Genomic DNA, 19,283 nt, shown 5'->3' on the forward strand with positions numbered 1-19,283 from the left:
CTTCTCTTGAAGACTACTTTTCTTAACAGAATTAAAGAAAAAGAAATACAGAGGAGAAATTCACTGCTTTACTTATAGCATCAACCTGATCTTTTGCATTTCCCCCCAGTCCCAACATGTAATTCATATAGCTCATTAGATCTTCGAGCAAGCCTGTGTTTTTTTTCCCAAAGTTTGGAAATAGGACTTGGTTTATTTAAAATTATATTGGGGAAGATGATTATTAACAATGCTGTTAACCTTTATGTACACTGGAATATTGCTTTGTATGTAGTATCTTAGCTCTCCCCATAATTACTTTTTATTGTACAAATAATTATACTGTTTTATCAGATAATGGAAAATACAGAATTGTGACTATAATTAACTGGCTTTAATTGCCGGCCTGGTCCTGATACATAGATGTACATTTCTGTAGGAAAGAGATAGTCTTAGAAATAGCTTTTAGCACTATTAGTTTGATCATACTTAGATTGCTTATGCTATCTGTATAATAAGCTGTTGTGTGGTTTACATGGACATTTGGCTGTCATCTGATTCTTACTTTGCAAGAACATGACCCTGGGAATTACTTTCATTGAGACAGATTAGGATTTGTAGCGAGTATATCTTTGTGGACTCATTTTGTCCCTGAGGTGCCATTCAGATTGAGGTCTTCCGTGTAAAGTTTTCCTGTGATTTATATTCAGCATTTAATTAAACATGCATATTTCTATTAAAGGTTTATTGATCGTCCCCCACCTAATAATGAAAATGCCAATGGTTGGATGGGATCTTCATACAGGAAATCAGCGAAACAACTTCCCCCCACAAATTCACTGTAATTTTTATCTGGTGTTTTCTTTAGCTTAAATGGGTTGAGAAGATTAATGTTCATTTGTATTTTGTATTTTCCTGTACTGTTGGCAGTGTGTTTGGAGCAGATCACGTTCAGTCATCTAGAATGCTTGAGGCAGGCAGAATAATCTTGTCCACAGCTTTCTAGAATAAACTGATAGATCATTAGATGTTCATTGCCATTGAAATCAAATGTATGCTGCTGTTAAGTGTGTTGTCTTGAAAAAAGGGTGGCTTTTTTTACAGTAACTTGAAAGTATTCTGTTTACTTTGGCTATGCATTTTCTCTCAGAGGAAAATAAAATTATTCCCAAAAGATCATACTGGAATCGTGTATTAATGCACTTTCTAACTTAATTATTTAATACTTGTTTTTTCAAAACTTGAGCTAACAGTTTGAAAATGGTTTACTTTACCAGTACAGACAGACTCCTTGTGACTTGTCATTGATTGTGTAACTCTTGCCTCATCCCCTCTTGTTCCCCCCTCCCCATTCTGTACAATTTTAGTCTTTGTTCCTTCCTTGTCCTTGTGTGATAATGCCATCTACATTTAGACAGGAAATGTTTCATCTTTAATTTTCTGAGTAATGTGCCATAGTTCAAGAATGGACAGTACAAAACAAAGCTTTGTACAAAATTTTAATGGATATTTGCAGTTTTGTTGTTGTTTTTTTTTTTAATCAGGGTTTAACCTTTCCGTTTATTTTAAGTCACTCCACCTTAACTGCAGCAGCATTCCCCCAGATGTTGTGTTTGTGTTGCAGTGACTGCTTAGAAGAGTCTTTGTGTCAGAGTGACTGTTGGGTGAATGCATAGGTTACTGTAGCAGTGCTCTTTTCTGGGCAAATATCAGGAGACTCCTCTCTAGATGGTAGGATAGATGGGAGATAAATTTTGGTTTGATTAAGATCAGGATATTCTTTTTTCTGCTACAAAATAAGTTACTAAATGAATAGGAAAAATAAATTGATTGATCAACTTGTAAAGTGGTTTTTAAGTTAGGTTTTATTATGTATGTACATCATCAGCAGGTGATAGATGTTCAGTGTTTGGAGAGAAATTCTCAATGTACATTTTAAAAAGAGACTCCACACACTGTGGTGCTTTCCACAGCAATGCCTCAGATTTCAACAGCAAATGTCTGTGTTTACTGGATTTTCATATAAGAAATGGTGCAAATACATTCATTCTGCAAATCTACAACGTGAAACTGAGGAAGACAACTAGAAAAAAGTTTTGGTCTGTAGTCAAATATCTTTCAGTAGTAATCAGACATTTAAAGATACTGATCAGTTTTTGCCTTTGAGCAAATGTTTCATATGAGTTGATGTATATCCAGAAAAACAGTATGTGGTAGTAAATGGAAGATTTTTTTCATAATCATATGGTAGTTCAGCTCTAAAGTGTTTTTTTTTAAGTTTACACGTGGGTTTCTGTCTGCTCCCTTTCTTTGTTCTTCCAGCTTGTAAAAGTGAACTAGTCTGTTTCAAAACGTCTGAAACTTCTGGTTTTATTTGGCACTTGAAGATTATAGTGTTTCATTTTTGACCCTCTGAAATGAATTGTATTTCTACTGTGAAAAAAACGCAGCTGCTTGATGTGATAAGGCTCAAGCTTCATTTGAATAAGACCTTTTAAATGGAGAGCTACATTTTATACTATCATACAGATAGCTGACTGTAATTTATACCGTTATTTAAAAGAGTGGGTGGGTTTCATTATGGTATCAGGGCACAGACTTAGCAAGTTCATGGTGTCAGTTTAGGTTCTGAGTCAGTTCCCTCTGAGGCATGCCAGAGCTGCCCTTACAGTCTAAGGACAACCACACTTGGCAGTTTGGAACCACATCCACAAACCTGACTCTTGCTCACTCCCTGCTCATCTCATGTGGTGCGCTCCTCTGGTGAGGAAGATCCTTCCCAGTTGATTTTCAGTGCTGAGGTTGTATTGACATATGCCTCTTCTTAGTAATCCTGTTCTCCAGCTGAAGAACCTTTGTTCTTCACTTGAAAGCTTCTCCACAGTTATAGTTATTCCTGATGATTTCATGCCAGCCTTGGAGATTGTACGGTTGAGAGTGCCCTGTAGGTTAGTACTGTTCCCCAATAATGTGGATCTAAATGTCCATTTACTACTGAGATTTTTCTGGTTTACTCTTGAATTGATATCTTCAGTGCAATCTCTTATGGATCAGCAGATCTCTTTGCTGAATGGCAATAGCTGACTTCAAAGCCAGTATCCACTGCTTCCTGTGGACTTGAGCTTAATTAGTCTGCCCGATTATTACTTGGTAGTGTCAGCAATGTTCCTCTTCAACTTTAACAGTCTGACTTTGTCCTAACCAGAATATAGGTGACAGCAGGCACAAGAGGGTTCTGTTGGGCCTTTACCATGCACCAAATGACTATTCATTCAGATTGTTTGCTGGCTGTATTTAAGGAGTAATCGGTTGGGTTATTTGTCATGCAAGGGCCTGTTTAGGACAGCTTAGTTTCTTTGGAGCCTTTTGTGAGAGATCTTTGGTAAATGTGTTTTGGTGGTCCAGTTGGTTTTATGTCAGTGATTTCTTACTGGGCTCCTGGAGTCTTTCAGAGAACAATATACTGAGATGTTTCCTTTCCTTACAACAGCTGCATGGAATTATCTGTCCCCACTAATACTTTTATTTCAAGTAATTTATGTGTTTTTTTCTGGTACAAACATTTAACCTAACTACTAATCCATTGTTTCCTAATTCTCCCCTTGAACCCCTGTTAGAAATTTGTGTTCCTTTCCTGTCATAGCTACCAAGTCTTGCATTCTGGAGTTCTGTTCTAATATTTCACTTGTTATTTTTCACATTGTGAGCTTGTTATTTACCTTATTGTAAACACAGTTCAGGAGGATCTGTTTTGATCAGTATGGGATCAGTTTTTCCTTAGTGTGTAGATTAAAAAAAAAAAAAAAAAAAAAGGGTGTGGGTGTGTGTGTATGTGTTTTTTCTGTAAGGCTTTATCTCCTATGAGTCCTCCTGTAAGTGCTGATTGTTCGGGACAAGCACTTTAGTAGGTTTGCTATTCCTTCTCTCTTCTGAAAAGCGCTGATTTTCATGCTTTCTCCAGTTTGTTTCTTAAACTTGATTGCACTGTCTTTTGCACATCCATTACCAGCCAGAGTTTATGTCATTTATGTTTATGTCACTCCTCCCAATCCCTTTGAATATTGATACTAATTTTGCAAGTATATAATTTAATTTCAGCAAGTTTCCTTGACTTTACTATTTAACCATGTTGCCTTTTTTTTCCCCTGGTTTATTAGGACTTCTTTTATGTGAGGACAAGCAATTACCTTCTGCAAATGAGCATGTCTTACAAAACTAAGACGCTAGTCTTAGAGAGCAAACTGGTTTAGCTAATTTAGCTAGTCTGTAGGAAAGGGCACACAGGAAAAATTAAGCGAGGATATAAGCACAAATTTTTAGAATAATACATGTGTCTTTAACTTCTTATTCTTCAGTTTCCAAATGTCTTAAAAGAATCATCTATGCTGGATGAAAAACCGAAGTTTTCATTACTAGAGAGGTGGCAATCAAGTCTTCCTTCTACAGTCAGCCTAGAAGTAAGAGAAAATGGGTTTCGTGGATAGACTGTTTGATGGATAAGGAGTTGGCTGGATGTCAGTATACAAAGAGTTGTAGTTAATGGTTACAGTGTCCAAATGGAGACCAGTATAGTGTCATGCAGGTGTCCACACTGATATTGATACTATTTAGTATATTTTTTGATTGCATAGACAGTGGGATTGAATCCAACCTCAGCATTGAGGTCCAATTGATACACTTGAGGGATGACATCCAGACTTGAGGAGAGCCCATGCGAACTTCATATTGAACAAGGCCAAGTGCATGCTCCTTTTGCACCTGGGTCAAGGCAATCACCAGTCTTTCCAAATGAATAAATTTTTCAGAATGCTATGTTTTATAGTAAATTAAAAGCTTCTTGAAAACAATTAAGGAAAAATAATTTTTGAAGAATTTTTATTTCTTTTCTTTGTTTCTTGCAGGTACTAAAATTGGGATCTGTGTGCTTTTTCAATGTCTGTTAAAATCTGTAACAGATGTAACCATTGTCCAAAAAGCCTCTCTCTACAGAAGCAATGTTTTGCTCTTTTTATTGATTCCCTTCCACCACCACCTTTCCCCCTTTAATTATCAGTCCTTAATGCTAAATTTGCCTCTTTGCTACCTGGAATAAAGTACCGGGATGTTGGCAACACCTCAAGTTGTCCTGTTGGCTTTTGGCATGTTCCTGATAAGTGGTGCTAAGATACCTGTCTGCACACAGCCAATGTCTCAGACTCAGTTGTGTGCAACTCTTGCTTGTTTCCCAGCACTGTGTAGTAGCTTCCTTGATACTTGGAACTGCCCCATTAGGGCCCAGATTATTTCTAAGGTGATGGCCTGGTCAGGTGTGGTCCCTGTGACTATCTGTGTGAGTCAGTGGTTCTTCCTCCTTATAGCTGTGTGTGTTGTAGGTGAAGGAGCTCCTGTGCCAATCTCATCTGGGACTGTTTTTGTGGCTTCTTGAATCTAGGCTGATTTCATATTTGCTCATGTACTTGTAAATTGCTTATACTGATTAGTGTTTCGGGCTTGAGAATGCTGACCAGGAACACCTAAAAGACACAGTATACAAACAAAGTTTCTGGTGCTGTAGTGTTCCCAGAAGTAGTTTAGCTGTAGTTGTACAACATCCAGCCAAACAGTAGCCAGGATGAGTGATTACATTTTGGTAATTACCCGTGAGTAACTGGAAGCTGAACAGTGAGCTGCAAAACTCATTGTCTCCCACAGCACACTCCTGGAAAAGCTGGCAGCCTATGGCTTGGACAGGAGCACTCTTTGCTGGGTTAGGAACTGGCTGGATGGCCAGGCCCAGAGAGTGGTGGTGAACGGTGTTGCATCCAGCTGGGGACAGTCACCAGTGGTGTCCCTTAGGGGACAGTTCTGTTCAATGTCTTTATTGATGACATGGGTGAGGGTATTGAGTCTTCCATTAGTAAATTTGCAGACATGTGTCAATCTGTTGGAAGGTAGGAGGGCTCTGCAGAGAGACCTGGAATAGTTGGATGGGTGGACAGAGTCCAGTAAGATGAAGTTTAATAAGTCCAAGTGCCAAGTCCTACGTTTTGGCCACAATAACCTCCTGCAGCGTTACAGGCTGGGGATGGTGTGGCTGGATGGTGTGGAAAGGGATCTAGGAGTACTGGTCGACAGCTGGCTGAACATGAGCTGGCAGTGTGCCCTGGTGGCCAAGAAGGCCAGCAGCATCCTGTATCAGGAATGGTGTGGCCAGCAGGAGCAGGGAGGTCATTCTCCCTGTGTACTCAGCACTGGTGAGCCCACACCTTGAGTGCTGTGTCCAGGTCTGGGCCCCTCAGTTTAGGAAGGACATTGAGATGCTTGAGCACGTCCAGAGGATGGCAACAAAGCTGGTGAGGGGCTTGGAACACAAGCCCTGTGAGGGAGCTGGGGGTCTTTAGCCTGGGGTGACCCCTGGTCACTCAGGGGTGACCTTGTCACTATCTACAACTTCCTGAAGTGTAGTTGTAGTCAGGTAGGGGTTGGTCTCTTTCTCCAGGCAGCAGCTGACAGAATGAGAGGACACAGTCTTAAGCTCGGCCAAGGGTTGGATATTAGGAAAAAGTTTTTTACAGGAAGAGTGATAAAATACTGAAATTGTCTGCTTAGGGAAGTGGTGGAGTCACCATCAGTAGATGTGTTTACAAAAAGACTGGATGTGGAGCTTGGTGCCATGGCTTAGTTGAGGTGAGCATGGTGATCTTGAAGGTCTCTTCCAACCACAGTGATTCTGTGGAAACAGAGAAGAAACTGATTGGAGACTTGGGTTTTTGTCTCTCTTCTTTCTTTTTCCTGTGATAGTGAAGACCATTCATATACCTACATTTTAGAAATGTATTGCTTTTTGTTGTGTGAGCAGCATGTAAATAATTTAGAATATTCTGCAGCAGCAATTAGCTTTAGCATTAGTGAGAAGTAGTAACAGTTGTTTTTAAAGTAGATGTCTAGCTGTGAACTTGTTATAATTTCACAGTTTTAATGGAAATCCTTTCAAGCTGAGAAGACAGACACTTATGCTTGGACAAGCCATTTTTTTCACTTTGTGTTGTGACAGCTATAGGAGGTTTTGGTTAAAACTGGTTTTGACAGGAAAGGATAGAAAAAAAGCATCTCATGTTTGCAAGGAGAACAAATCCTTGTTTCTTGGAAACTATGATGAAAGAATATCTACTTGTTACCTTCAGCAATAAATTATTATAAGCAACTTGAGGAGTATGACCTATATTTAAGATTATCTAATCCTTTCCACTGTGTGATCCTATTCAGTCTTACAGTTTGCTTTATTAAATATAAACAATTCTGAACTATGTTTTCTGAGCTATTTTTAGCAAATTTGTATCAATTTGCTAAAAATCGAGAAAATATTAGGCAGTTAAAGATAATTGTAAATATCTGTATGGATATTCATGTGGTTCATTATATTGCATTTCTCAGGCTGTATAGGAGAGGAGAGGGGGTTTTGGCTTTATTTCTGTTTCAGTTAGTGTTTTATGGAAGAACTGCAATTCTTCCTATCTTCTAGGAAGGAAATAAAAATTTAATTATGGATGGTCATTCCTATTATTAGAACTCCATTTTTGAACTAACATGCTTCTAAACATGTGTTCTAAACAAAAATAAGAATATAAGTTAAGAATGTCCTTAAATCAGGTTTGGCACTTTGTGTCTGGTTTTTTTATGTCTGAAAGTAGCAAATATCAGACAGTCCTTTCTCTTCTGACACTTAGACCTGAAGCAGAAAATAACAGCATTTTGTTCAAAATCATATATTGTGGATAATCAGAGATTTTCACAGCAAGCAAATAGCTTTGGGGAGGAGTTACTTCTAATCATAGTAGAATTAGTGAATTTAGTTTGTGTGACTAGCTGTGAATTTAGTTCATGTAAAGTTTCATTGTGCAGCAAATACCTGACAAATACCTGTCATGCTGGTTTGCTTCTGCTGGGAGATGGATGTACCAGTCAAATGAACAGAGTTAATACTGTGTCCAGGGAGAGCATTGTTGCAAACCTACACTCACTACCTGTGTGCTGTGATTGTTTTGCTGGTTAGATATTAGTGAAGTTAAGATGTTCTGCTTGAAATTGAGAGCACAGCTGTATTTTTGCTTAAGCATTTTTAATACTTCCAATATATTACTTTCCTGAGTTAATGTAGTGAATGAATGAAGCCTATACTTTTTATAGTCTGTTTTAAGTGTTGAAATTGCTACATGCTCATGCTCACTAGGCTTGATTTTGTTGTTGTTGTTTGTTTGTTTAATGGAAAATGAAAAGACCAGATTTGGCAGGCATATGATGATAAATATACTGAGTTAAGGTTTTGTTATGCTTCCATAAAGTTATTCAAGTGTATCAATGTCTTTGCCCTGGAAAACTTAGTAAGAGCTACTGTATTTTCATGTTGTAAGTATTTATTTTGTAACTTCACCTGAAATGCCTCCAATATTTAGTGCTGGTAAAGCTAGGTGTATATATAGGGACCATTGCAAAGAAGAACCTGCTCTCCTTTAAGCATTTTTAATCTTACATTATATGTTATTAAACATTTCTTTTTCTTAAATGGGAATGTATTTTCTTGCTTAATACATAAAATCCACTGAAAGTTATAAATGGTATTTTCTTGTGGAAAAATAATGTATTGTACTTACAACTGTAGATTATATTTCTGATATTTTTTTTTTCTTGCAGTTGTACTCGCTAAATGATTACAAGCCACCCATTTCTAAAGCTAAAATGACACAGATCACCAAGGCAGCAATCAAGGCTATAAAGGTATGAAATCAGTTAACTTATTTTGACCTCTTTTACATTTCTCATATATGTCAAAATAATTTTGTGAAATAGTCTAAAGAATTTGCTTCAGAACTTTCCACCTCCCTTGTGCCTACAATTTCCAGGTTGTGACCATGCGTATATGGTCATACATATACGACCATATCCGAGAATGCAACAAAAGGCTAAAAGTGGCGTGTGACTTTCATTTGCTGGTTGTCATATGCGAGAAATAATTAAACCAGTTTGTCTCTATCTGAATTCCATCAGATCTGAAAGACAGGGCTTTTTCCTCAGTTTACAAAGGAAACACTGACATGCCTGTTAAGAGATGAATAAATAGAAAATAGAACAGAATTCACCCTTCCTTCTCCCCTCTCTCCTTTCCTCCCTCCCCAAAATTTATGCATGCCTTTGGATCAATACAGCTGTTCATTTTTCTGAATTCCTAGCATACCTTTTCATGGATATTGTTCATAGATGTCAGTTTTCTTATTGCTTGGATACAAATTGTTTTTAAGTTCAAGTCTTAGTGCACTCATTAAAGATTATTCCTGCCACAAAGTAAAACTAATTGCTAAACAACGGCACAGCAGAAAAAGTCACTGAAAAATGGTGAAGGAAAGAAGTATGCCACTAGTGTTAAGCATTAAAACAACTGGAAACTCGGTGAAAGCTGGAGAGGTAGAAAAGAGGACAGACCAATCTTGTGCTTTTCATATCTATGTTCCTTTGCTGACAATTTTCAGATAGTGAAATTCATATTAGTGTTTTGTTAAATTGGGAAAGCAGATAGTGAAAACCATATTGGTGTTTTGTTAAATTGGGGAAGAGTCATTTGATGACTTAAGGGTGAAATTCAGTGGCTTTCTTTAGTATGTCTCTGTAAGTTAAAGCCTATGTGTTGCAGTTTAATAGAAATGCTGAAAACTTGTATTGAACTTTAACAGTAAATCATAATAGATGGTTCTGTTAATTAAGCAATTAAATTATACCAAAATGTTATATTATTTATTCAACTTGGAAATCCTACTTCCACTTTTATCATTTAAATGACAGCATTTAATTGTGTAAAGTTATTTCAATTATTGATGTGATTTAGAGCCATTGTGTTTATATGTGAGATTTAAAAAAACAACCCCATGAAGGACAGGCCAACTTTAAAGAAAAAGTATGCAGTAGATGCTATTAATTAATGAAATGCAGAGAAGTTACATGTTTAGTAACATTAGTTGAACATCTTTAGTCATGTACAGTGAAATAACCATGTATTTTGGTGGAACAGTTATATTATTCTCCTAATTCTCAATAAATAAACATGCTACTCAAAAAATACAGTGTAAAAATACTCAAGAAAAAGAAGAAACAGAGATATTAGCTGTTTTATATGATATTAAGTGTTTTAAGGAAGATTACATGTTCAGCTGTAGATATTGGATTGCTGTTTAATAATCCAAAGTTTCTGCTTCTGGTTTTACTATCAATATAGCAACATACTTGAACAAGTGTATGCATCTTCAGATTTTCTCTATTGAAATACTATTATATTTTTCAGTTCTACAAGCATGTTGTACAGAGTGTTGAGAAATTCATTCAAAAGGTAAGTCAAGAGGGGGTTTAGGTTCCCATTTGGATTAATATTTTTAGCACATATTAGTTTATCTCCATTGTTAGTCACATTCAGTTTCTGGTAATAATCGGCAGCAGATCATAACCCATTATGCAGAATGATAAATACGTTGCTGTCATTTTGTTCTTTGATCTGAATCACTATGGATACTGTTTTAGGATTACTTCTGTGTGTATTTATTTAATGTTAAAAGAGACTGTCAGTGAACAGCTAACAGCAAAACAATTGACGGTTGTTTGGCTAGTGACAGTTGCTTTTGCTTTTCTGCCAGGTTTTCCCATTGATTTTAAAGCTGAAGGGAAGATGACTTTCACCCTCATCTTTTTTGTAGCAGGAGATGTAGCATTTCAGTTGGTGGTTCTTGCAAGTAAATTAAAACAGAAAATATGTATATGGCTAGACTAGAATTACTTTCTGGGAAGATAGTAGTATTAATTTAAAAATTCTTTCTAGCAAAGAAATTTATAGCACTTTCTTTTCTTGCAACAGTTAATTATTCTTGGGTAAAACTGCATTTTGCTTCCAGTTGGAAATGCATGGATTCAAATTTGTGAGTCTTCCCTGCTTATCTGTGTTGTACCTGATTGTTCAGTTGGTCATTTTGGTACTGAATTTCTTCTCTCTTTGTAAATAGCAGTAAATTGTTATCAAATTGCAATTTAGCTTTGACAAACAAGCTAGGAAAGTTAGACAATTAATGTTGCAGTCTTGGATGCAATTTTCCTTCTGTTACTGTTTTTACAAAGCAGTCTGGATTGCTCTGTATTAGTAACCTGTCTTGCTCATTAACTTTTATTTCTTGTTGTCCAGTGTACTCTGCAGTGACTTTTGACAGTGGCTGGACAGTGTAAACAGGTTTCAGCTTCAGCCTGGTGTTTTTATCTGTCTCAAAACTATTTATCAATGAAATATTTGGGTACTAGTATGTTGAAGTCCAGCTGACCCCGACACTAGTACATAAGTCCTATGTGAAAAACGTATCGTGTGTGTTTCAAAGCAGTAGTAAAGATCAGTAGTATACTTTATCAACACTGCTAGTTTTTTGTCAAGTAGTTGTCTTTTGGGCCCTTGACTAGTACTTCTTCCATCTCTGAGAAAGAGATCACTATCCTCTGATCCCTATTCAACACTACAGGTGAACACAGGAGTAGGAGAGCAGGAATACATCTTATCTATCTCTGATCAGTAGCACTTTGCAGTTCCGCATCTTGAAATCAGCTCAGAATTGTCTGAGTTCCAAACACTGCTTTTTAATTACAGTGGATGTGATCGGCAGTTCAGTATTCATAGGCAGAAGAGACATTTTACACTCTGCATGAATGAATGGCAATTTGTCAGGGATGGGACTGGTTGTTCATGACCCTTCTACAAGCTACTTTATCTTTACACACCTTCAGTGTCCAGTACTGCTCAATGAGGAAGTTCTGCACTGTTCATTGCTGGTTAGAGAAGGCAGATGTATCTTTTTATTGAAAACTTTGTTAATGATCACCCTGGATTAGATGATTCCCTTTGGTGGTCTTGCTGAGGGGTTTTTAATTATTTAATGAACAATTCAATGAACATTTAGTGAAATGTGCAACTTATTAATAATTTTAAATTATAACTTTTTGCTTTAGTAGAATGAGAGATAAGCAGATGAAACCTAGGTATTTGATATTAAAGGGCTTACATTGTATGTTTGGAGAATAATTGGATATTTTCTGCAAAGTCATTTCAAATTGAAACTCAGGATGACTGAATCTTCCATTAAAATCTGCTGTAGACCTGACCAGAGTGATGTCAGTGCCATCTCAGTTAGCTTGCTCTTCATCCTTCACAGCTCCAGTATTTTCTTTTGTAATTTTGTGATATTACTGAAACTCCAGATAAAATAACTGCCTGTGACATTTTTCATTTTGTGACACTTAACTCACTGGTCTATTGTTATTTTGTTTGACTGCTTTATTTTTTGGCAAAAGATCACTTTGAGGGTCAAATGATCACATTTCATATATGTGAGGTTATTCCATTGGAGAGCCAGATTTAATTTCTTTGAGTAGTAAAATTATGTTTTTGATTACTCACTCAGAAAATAAGTAAATGTTTGTGTATAAAGGTTGTTCCATCTGATTAAGGATATGCAGGTTCACTACCCCAGTTTTAATTTTTATTTAATTTTTTACTTGTATTTAATTGCCTTTTCCATATAATCTATATTATTACATTATCATCATACTTTGCTTTCTTTATGTGCCATGTTTTGAAATACTTCAGCTAATATATGTCCTGAGTTTATGTCCTGAGTTTTCTTTTTGAATTTATGTGAGCTTTATTAATTTGAATATTGTGAAAAGTTGTATACCTGTCTGTTCTGTATGCAGAATACTATTGTTTAATAATTTAAATAAAACTTCAGAAGCTAAAATACATTGAAGTGATTTTCTGAAGACAATGTATTATATCCAATTTAAGCTTAATGATGCACATATATTCTTAAAAGGATGTCACACACATTCTAAAAATAAAGAGTACCATTCTTAAATACATTGAACCACGTTTAGAACCTAAAGAAAGGCTTTCTAAAGGTTGCAAGTTCAACACTTTTCAAAGCAGAACATTTATATCTCGGGCATAGTAAAATTAATATTCTGAAGCATTTTTGTGGAACTTTAATAAAGATTACTAACTTAGTGTGTTGCACAGTATGTCTACAGGACCAGAGAGGAAAAAGGATGTCCTTTCCCATGTTTTCCATAATACCTTGTGTGATATACACCCAATATTTATTAAGTGAATCCATAACATAATGTATTCTGATGCTGACTTCATTATATTTGTGGACCATATTTCATTCTATCTTAAAATTGGTTGTAGTAATGTGGTGTAATTACTTTGCAGTTGAAAGACAAAAGATTTAGCATTAGTTGTTAAGAAAGTAAATTACTTAATTAGTATTTTAGTTAGCAGACATGCCTTACAAATCTCATGCTGTTTGTAAATTATGCAAGTTTTCCAGAGTTGTAAAATAAATATCATTGTTATATTCTCAACCAAATAGGTATCCCCATAAATATGTTTTTCTCCTACAGGGGAGGATATACCATACCCTAATTACAACAATGTAAAACAAACAAATTTTAACCGTAATGCTTACTTTGATCATAAAGAAGGACAAAAATATCCTGAGTTACATTTACAGCTAGTTAAAATTCACTATTAAGAATTTGGTCATGCTTTATGAAGTACTTTGAAAATAGAGTGTACATTTTAAAAGGATATGTGGATTTTGTGTTAATTTTTTTGATAGATTTTTAAAAGTTAATTCTTTAGCAGTAAGAAATTGATTTTACACAATTTACATGTTTTCAGAATGTATATAGATGTGATAATTTAAACATTAGCGGTTAGATGAGTGATTTGAGAAAGTTTCACTTTTGATGAGTTATTTGAGAAAGTTTCATTTTCCACAATTTATAATATAATGCATTTCAGTATACTTGGACCCACTTAAAAATTAGAGAGGATTGTTTATATCTACTCTGCTGTAAATGGCTTTGGTTGTTTTTCATGTATACTCCTTTTAAATTACCATTCTTTCTAGTGCAAACCAGAGTACAAGGTGCCTGGTCTGTATGTCATTGACTCCATTGTGAGACAGTCCCGGCATCAATTTGGACAAGAAAAGGATGTATTTGCGCCAAGATTCAGCAATAACATCATCAACACTTTCCAGAACTTGTACCGTTGTCCTGGTGATGACAAGGTAAACTACTTACAGATCTTTCTAGTTAAAGCAGTCTTTAGCATATCATCTATAAAGAATAAAGATTTTCATCTCACTTTCTACTTGCTGGTGGGGATCTACTTATAAACTTGCCCTGTATATGTACTTCTTAATGATGCTTGTCTTAGTGTAGGGAATGGAAAGATACATCCAGTGAGATTATAAGAGTTTTGAAAAGGTCGTCTTTCCTTTGACTCTGTGATTATCCACAGCTAAATAAGGTTTAACTTATAGAGTTTGACTCACTAGTTCAGCTGTTCCCTTGGATCACAGTAGTTGAGACAGCCGCCAAATTCTGTTTCTTAAAGGTTGGCTGGAAATAGCAGAGTGCAGGCAATTTAACTTCCTTGATATTTGTCCCTTAGTTTTAAAATAAGTAGTGTTTCTTCTTATTGAATAGCTGCAAAAAGGTGGAGAATTCAAAGGGTTTTGTCTTCTCAGAAACTTGTGTAATAAAGTCATTAGGTAAAGTAGTAAGTGAGGCTGGATGCTACAGGAAGAGTTATATTTAGAATAGTTACATGCGTTCCTACAGCTGTATTTTTTAACCAGAGATATGAAAACCCAAGGTATCCATGGAAGGTGATTAAGGCACATTCAGCCATTGTGCTGTCTTAGGATCCCTGCCTTTTTAGAGTAGTTAAGACCTCTGCAGGAAAATGTGTCAGGACCTGGAAATTTTACTTAGTTGGATAAACTTGGCTAAGGATGTCTGTCTTCTCTTCACTGAGTTCTGAGGTGTTGCTGAACAGGTTATTTGAGTTAAATAAATAACTGGAAAAATAACATTTTTCCAGTCTGGATGTAGGTTATCTGTGTGATTAACTTGTGCTGCTTCAATTCCACAGTGTTTTACTGTGGGTTTTTTTTTTTTTTTTATAAATAGGCACAAATTTTTAACTTATACTTTTATTCATTTAGTTGTATTCCTTTAGAAGTATTAGTGTGTTTTGTGAACTCACTTAGCTTGCTACTTTGGGAAATATACTAATACAGAAATAGCCTGATGTATTGAAGGAGAGGGTGGAACAAGGATGGATGCAAGTACTCAGTTTGTGTCTGGTTTAAAAATATACATAATTTATCGTAGGCTAAGAAATAGCAGTATTTGCCTGTGATATTTTAATGCATGCCAATTAATGTATTGCATTAGAGGTGTTTGGTGTGAAGAGAGATAGTAAAACCTTGTCTATTTAGGGTCCACAAAAGTCCTCCTGGGTTAATTTCTAGGATATTTTTCACCTCAGCGTAAGACTATTTTTCAGTTCAAGTCTTGCTGCTGTGCTGCATATGGATTCAATATTATAGGAGGGTCTTTGTGCTGTGAAAGTGGTTATCCTATACCTTGCCTAGCAAAAAACTGAGCTGCCAGAGACCAAGATATGTACCTGGTTTATAACATTTTGATGTTTAATCTGATTGAAAGGCATAATGGAGAAACACAGCAGTTACCTTTATATGAGCAAATGTAGAACTTGTTTTTAAATCAAGCAGAAATGCAGTAACATTTCATTTAAAGTAACAACAAAAACACCCCACTGACTCCTTTGTCTGACCCAGAGAAAGTGCAAGGTGTGGGCAGATACAGAGCCACAGAAACAGTTTTGTATTCCTGTTTTGGAGAGATGAGGGAAGTTAGAGCCTCTGATGGACTTGACAAGAACTGCTTATAATACAGACTTTAAAGCATTTCAGACTGAAATGCTGAGTGGAAGCCTTCAGAGATTTGTTAAGGGATCTCTAAATTGCATCTTCCATGCAGTGAAAATTCAGCACTTCTCTTTAAGTATCTTCTTACAGTTCTGGGCAAACAGACTTAGTTTTTGTGTCAAACACTGTGGCTAAGTACTCTATGTTCTTGTTTTATAGAACTCAAGTACTTAAACCACCTTTGTGACAGCAAATGCCAGATGCTATGAAGAATTTCCTGCTCTTTGTAATGCAACTGATTTTTTTTTCCCAAATATTTCCTTTTTGGTGGAAGTTAAGCTTATTGAAAAAAATGGCTAGAGGCAGATCAAAATGATGATCTGTTTGTGATGTAATAGAATGCTTCTACTGTAATAGAAAAAAATGTAATAGAAATGTAAGCTGAACAATGAGTTACAGCTAGGGGAATAGTATGAAGTCTTAATTTTGGGGTTTCCTTCCCCATGATCTACCTTTTTAAATATTACTATGTATTTTCAATAGGCAGGTAACTGTGTTCCAGTTTAAACTTTTAAATTCCTCACTTTGTCAAAAAATCTTGCAAAATATTAAGCTGCTTTTCTAATAAAAATATTTAGCTGTCTTAGTAGTATATGCCCATTTTTCAGTGCACTTAAATTATTTTGGTTCATAGGCAAAACAGAATTTCATTTTTATATGTTAATTTTAAAAAATAGGAGACGAATAATTCATTATTTTAATTATTAGTAATCCTTTCAAATGGTTCCTAACAATTATTTTCTTTCCATATCACCTTCCAAGACTAAAGTCACATTTTTTGTTGAGAGAACATTGTCACCTGTGTATAGTAGCTCTTTGCTGTTGCCTAGGATCAGTCTCAGGTTCATAGTTTAGACATCATTGTTGTGGTGCTTATTGTTTGCAAACCTAAAGATCCTTCAGTCTAGACAGATTAAATTTGCTAGCTAAGAATTCTGTAATAAATAACAAAAAGAAAAATAAGTATGACTCTGAACTTTTGCTGTCTTTTCTTCATTCTAGAGTAAAATTGTTAGAGTGCTAAATTTATGGCAGAAGAATAATGTGTTCAAGAGTGAAATTATTCAGCCTCTCTTGGATATGGCAGCAGGAATTCCTCCTCCCGTTGTGACCCCTGTCTTGCCCAGCACTACAGCTGCTATGAGCAACAATACACCAGGTAAACAGAACCAGATGGAAGTCATACTTTGAATCAAAACACTTCTGTCAGCTTTGGTATGTTGCCTGTTAACATGCTTAAATATCTCACTCAAATGAATGCTAGAAAGAAGTATATTACAAACACCATGAAGATCAGGGAAACAGGAAAACTTTGTTAAAAAAGTGGGCTTGATTGTTTTGTGCTCTGAGCATCTGCCTTACTTATGTAGATAGATGGCAGGAAAATGGATTTTTAACTTTCCACTTCATCAAAATTTTTTCTTTTGAGGTTGGGATGTATGTGAAATTAGCCAGATAGGAATGGCTTTTGGCACCTGATTTTATAACCCACCTTTTGCTGATCCCATGCTGAAAAGCAATGAGATAGACAAATTCATCTTAGTTTTCATTGGCAAACCAAATATGTGAGATTTTCAGATCTTGGAGTGCCTTTTCTGCATCTTCCAGCTCAGTACTTGATTTTTATATACTATGACTACATTAAATTGTTGGAATCATAGGTCTTAAATTCTGATGCACACTGACTTTTAAAACAGTGATCTAGTAATACTTAGCGTTCATTGGTGTACCTCTACTTCTGAGCTATAAATGCAAAAGTATTTGCAGGTATGGAGGATTCTTCTGGATTATGACATGAAACTAATTATCAGAGTACTGATTTAGTCTCAGTGTTTCTCTTGAGAAAAAAACATAAAACAAGCAATCCTCATTAATCCAGCTGATGCAGGTTGAAATTTTTAGTAGACTCTCTAAGACTCTTCCCAGGGATAAAGTGCAAGTCCAGTGAGATTTGGACTAGCTGACAAATAGATTGCTAACAATTATCTTTTGGTATATGTAATTTCCACTGAATATTTTGGAATACTGGGTGAAACCTATTTATCTCGCCTTTATCAGTGTTTTTGTTGGTAGTCCCACTAGTCTCAACTAACACAAAGTAATTCTGCTACTTGATGAATGTTGATGTTAGTCTATTATTTCTGTGTGCTCTTGTGTATGTCAGAAAACTAGTTTAAAGTGATGTGCTTTCTCAGTGTTTAATGACAGCAGGTTTTTTCCTTCTCTAACACTATTTTTATTTTCTATATAAAATATTTTAACATATTGACTTTTCTCTTTTTTAGGTACACCTGTGACTCCAGTTACCCCAGCCAATGTGGCGCAGAGTTTGCCTGATCCTTGGGTATCTCAGATTGCTAACACAGACACCCTTGCTGCTGTTGCACAGATTTTACAGAGTCCTCAAGGCCAACAGGTAACTATTTTGTAGACAGTTACACTGTAGACACTGTAGACTGTCTGATACTTTGTGTCTTTAAGATACAGGTAAGAAATGCTTTCATGTGTATCTCTTATATATATGTCCAGTATCCATGTTTACTTTCTCATGGGGTTGTTCATCACAAGTAAGTTTCAGGTCAGTTAAAACTCTGTGTTACCTTTTGTAGCCAGCCCTGTTTAAAAGCAGCAGGTTTGAAGACTTGAAAGTGTCTCAGAAGATGGTCTGTAATAAATACTTGTCTATGTAGATGACAAGTACAGATATATTGCAAATGACTAAATCAAGAGCAACAATAAGATTTCATGCATATAGATAGAAAGTAGAATGCAAGTTAAAGCGTATGTCTCTGCTGGATGCCTGAAGAAGAGCTAAACTTGTACAGAATTACAGAATGGGAGCAAACTTCTTCAGCAAGTGTGCTGATTCAATTTTTTATCTTTCCATCAGCTAAACATAGATTTTATTTTGCAGCATTCAGAAACAAGATTTTGGAAGTTACTGTATTATTCAATTTTTAAATGCTCAACTCCAAAAATGTCTTAATGTCCAGCATCACAAGAATTGCTTGTCCTCATTATCTATGGTTACATAAGTTAAGCATACACAATTGGCTTTCTGTAAAAATGTAGATAATTTTTCAGGCTGTGCTAGAGCTATGGCATAACTTTGACATGATTTTTATTTGGACTGAGGTTGTTTTATCTGCTGGCATACTCAACAAAGATCTCACACATATGAGTAAAAGCAGTGGTCAGTGAAAGCTCTGGTGCTGACAAGAACAACTTTACTTAGTGAGAATGTTTTACTGTGTTTAGCTAACTAGACTTGTCTGTAATTGTTCAGAAGTCAAGTGGAGGGAATATTTTGATCTGATTACACTGAAAGAAACAAAGTCACTAAAAATCAAAGCAAAACGAGTTTGTGGGATATTTTGGGTAATATGAAGGGAAAGTAGTGGACTAGCTCTTAAAAAAAGAAACTGAAATGAGAATGGTAAATAT

General features: G+C 35.8%; 1 protein-coding gene across 4 annotated transcripts in view; it reads left to right on the forward strand.

Annotated features, from left to right (window-relative positions):
• Positions 1-19,283, forward strand: part of SCAF8 (SR-related CTD associated factor 8) — a 149,904-nt gene that overhangs the window by 12,059 nt on the left and 118,562 nt on the right. For all 4 annotated transcript variants that reach the window (XM_030268048.4, XM_072926969.1, XM_030268049.4 and 1 more), the window contains exons 2-6: positions 8,650-8,733; positions 10,289-10,333; positions 13,947-14,108; positions 16,842-16,998; positions 18,125-18,255. In XM_030268048.4, coding sequence (XP_030123908.4) covers positions 8,650-8,733; positions 10,289-10,333; positions 13,947-14,108; positions 16,842-16,998; positions 18,125-18,255 — 579 coding nt within the window. The remainder of the gene's footprint in view (positions 1-8,649; positions 8,734-10,288; positions 10,334-13,946; positions 14,109-16,841; positions 16,999-18,124; positions 18,256-19,283) is intronic.

This window comes from Taeniopygia guttata, chromosome 3 (assembly GCF_048771995.1).
Source record: "Taeniopygia guttata chromosome 3, bTaeGut7.mat, whole genome shotgun sequence".
NCBI lineage: Eukaryota > Metazoa > Chordata > Aves > Passeriformes > Estrildidae > Taeniopygia > Taeniopygia guttata.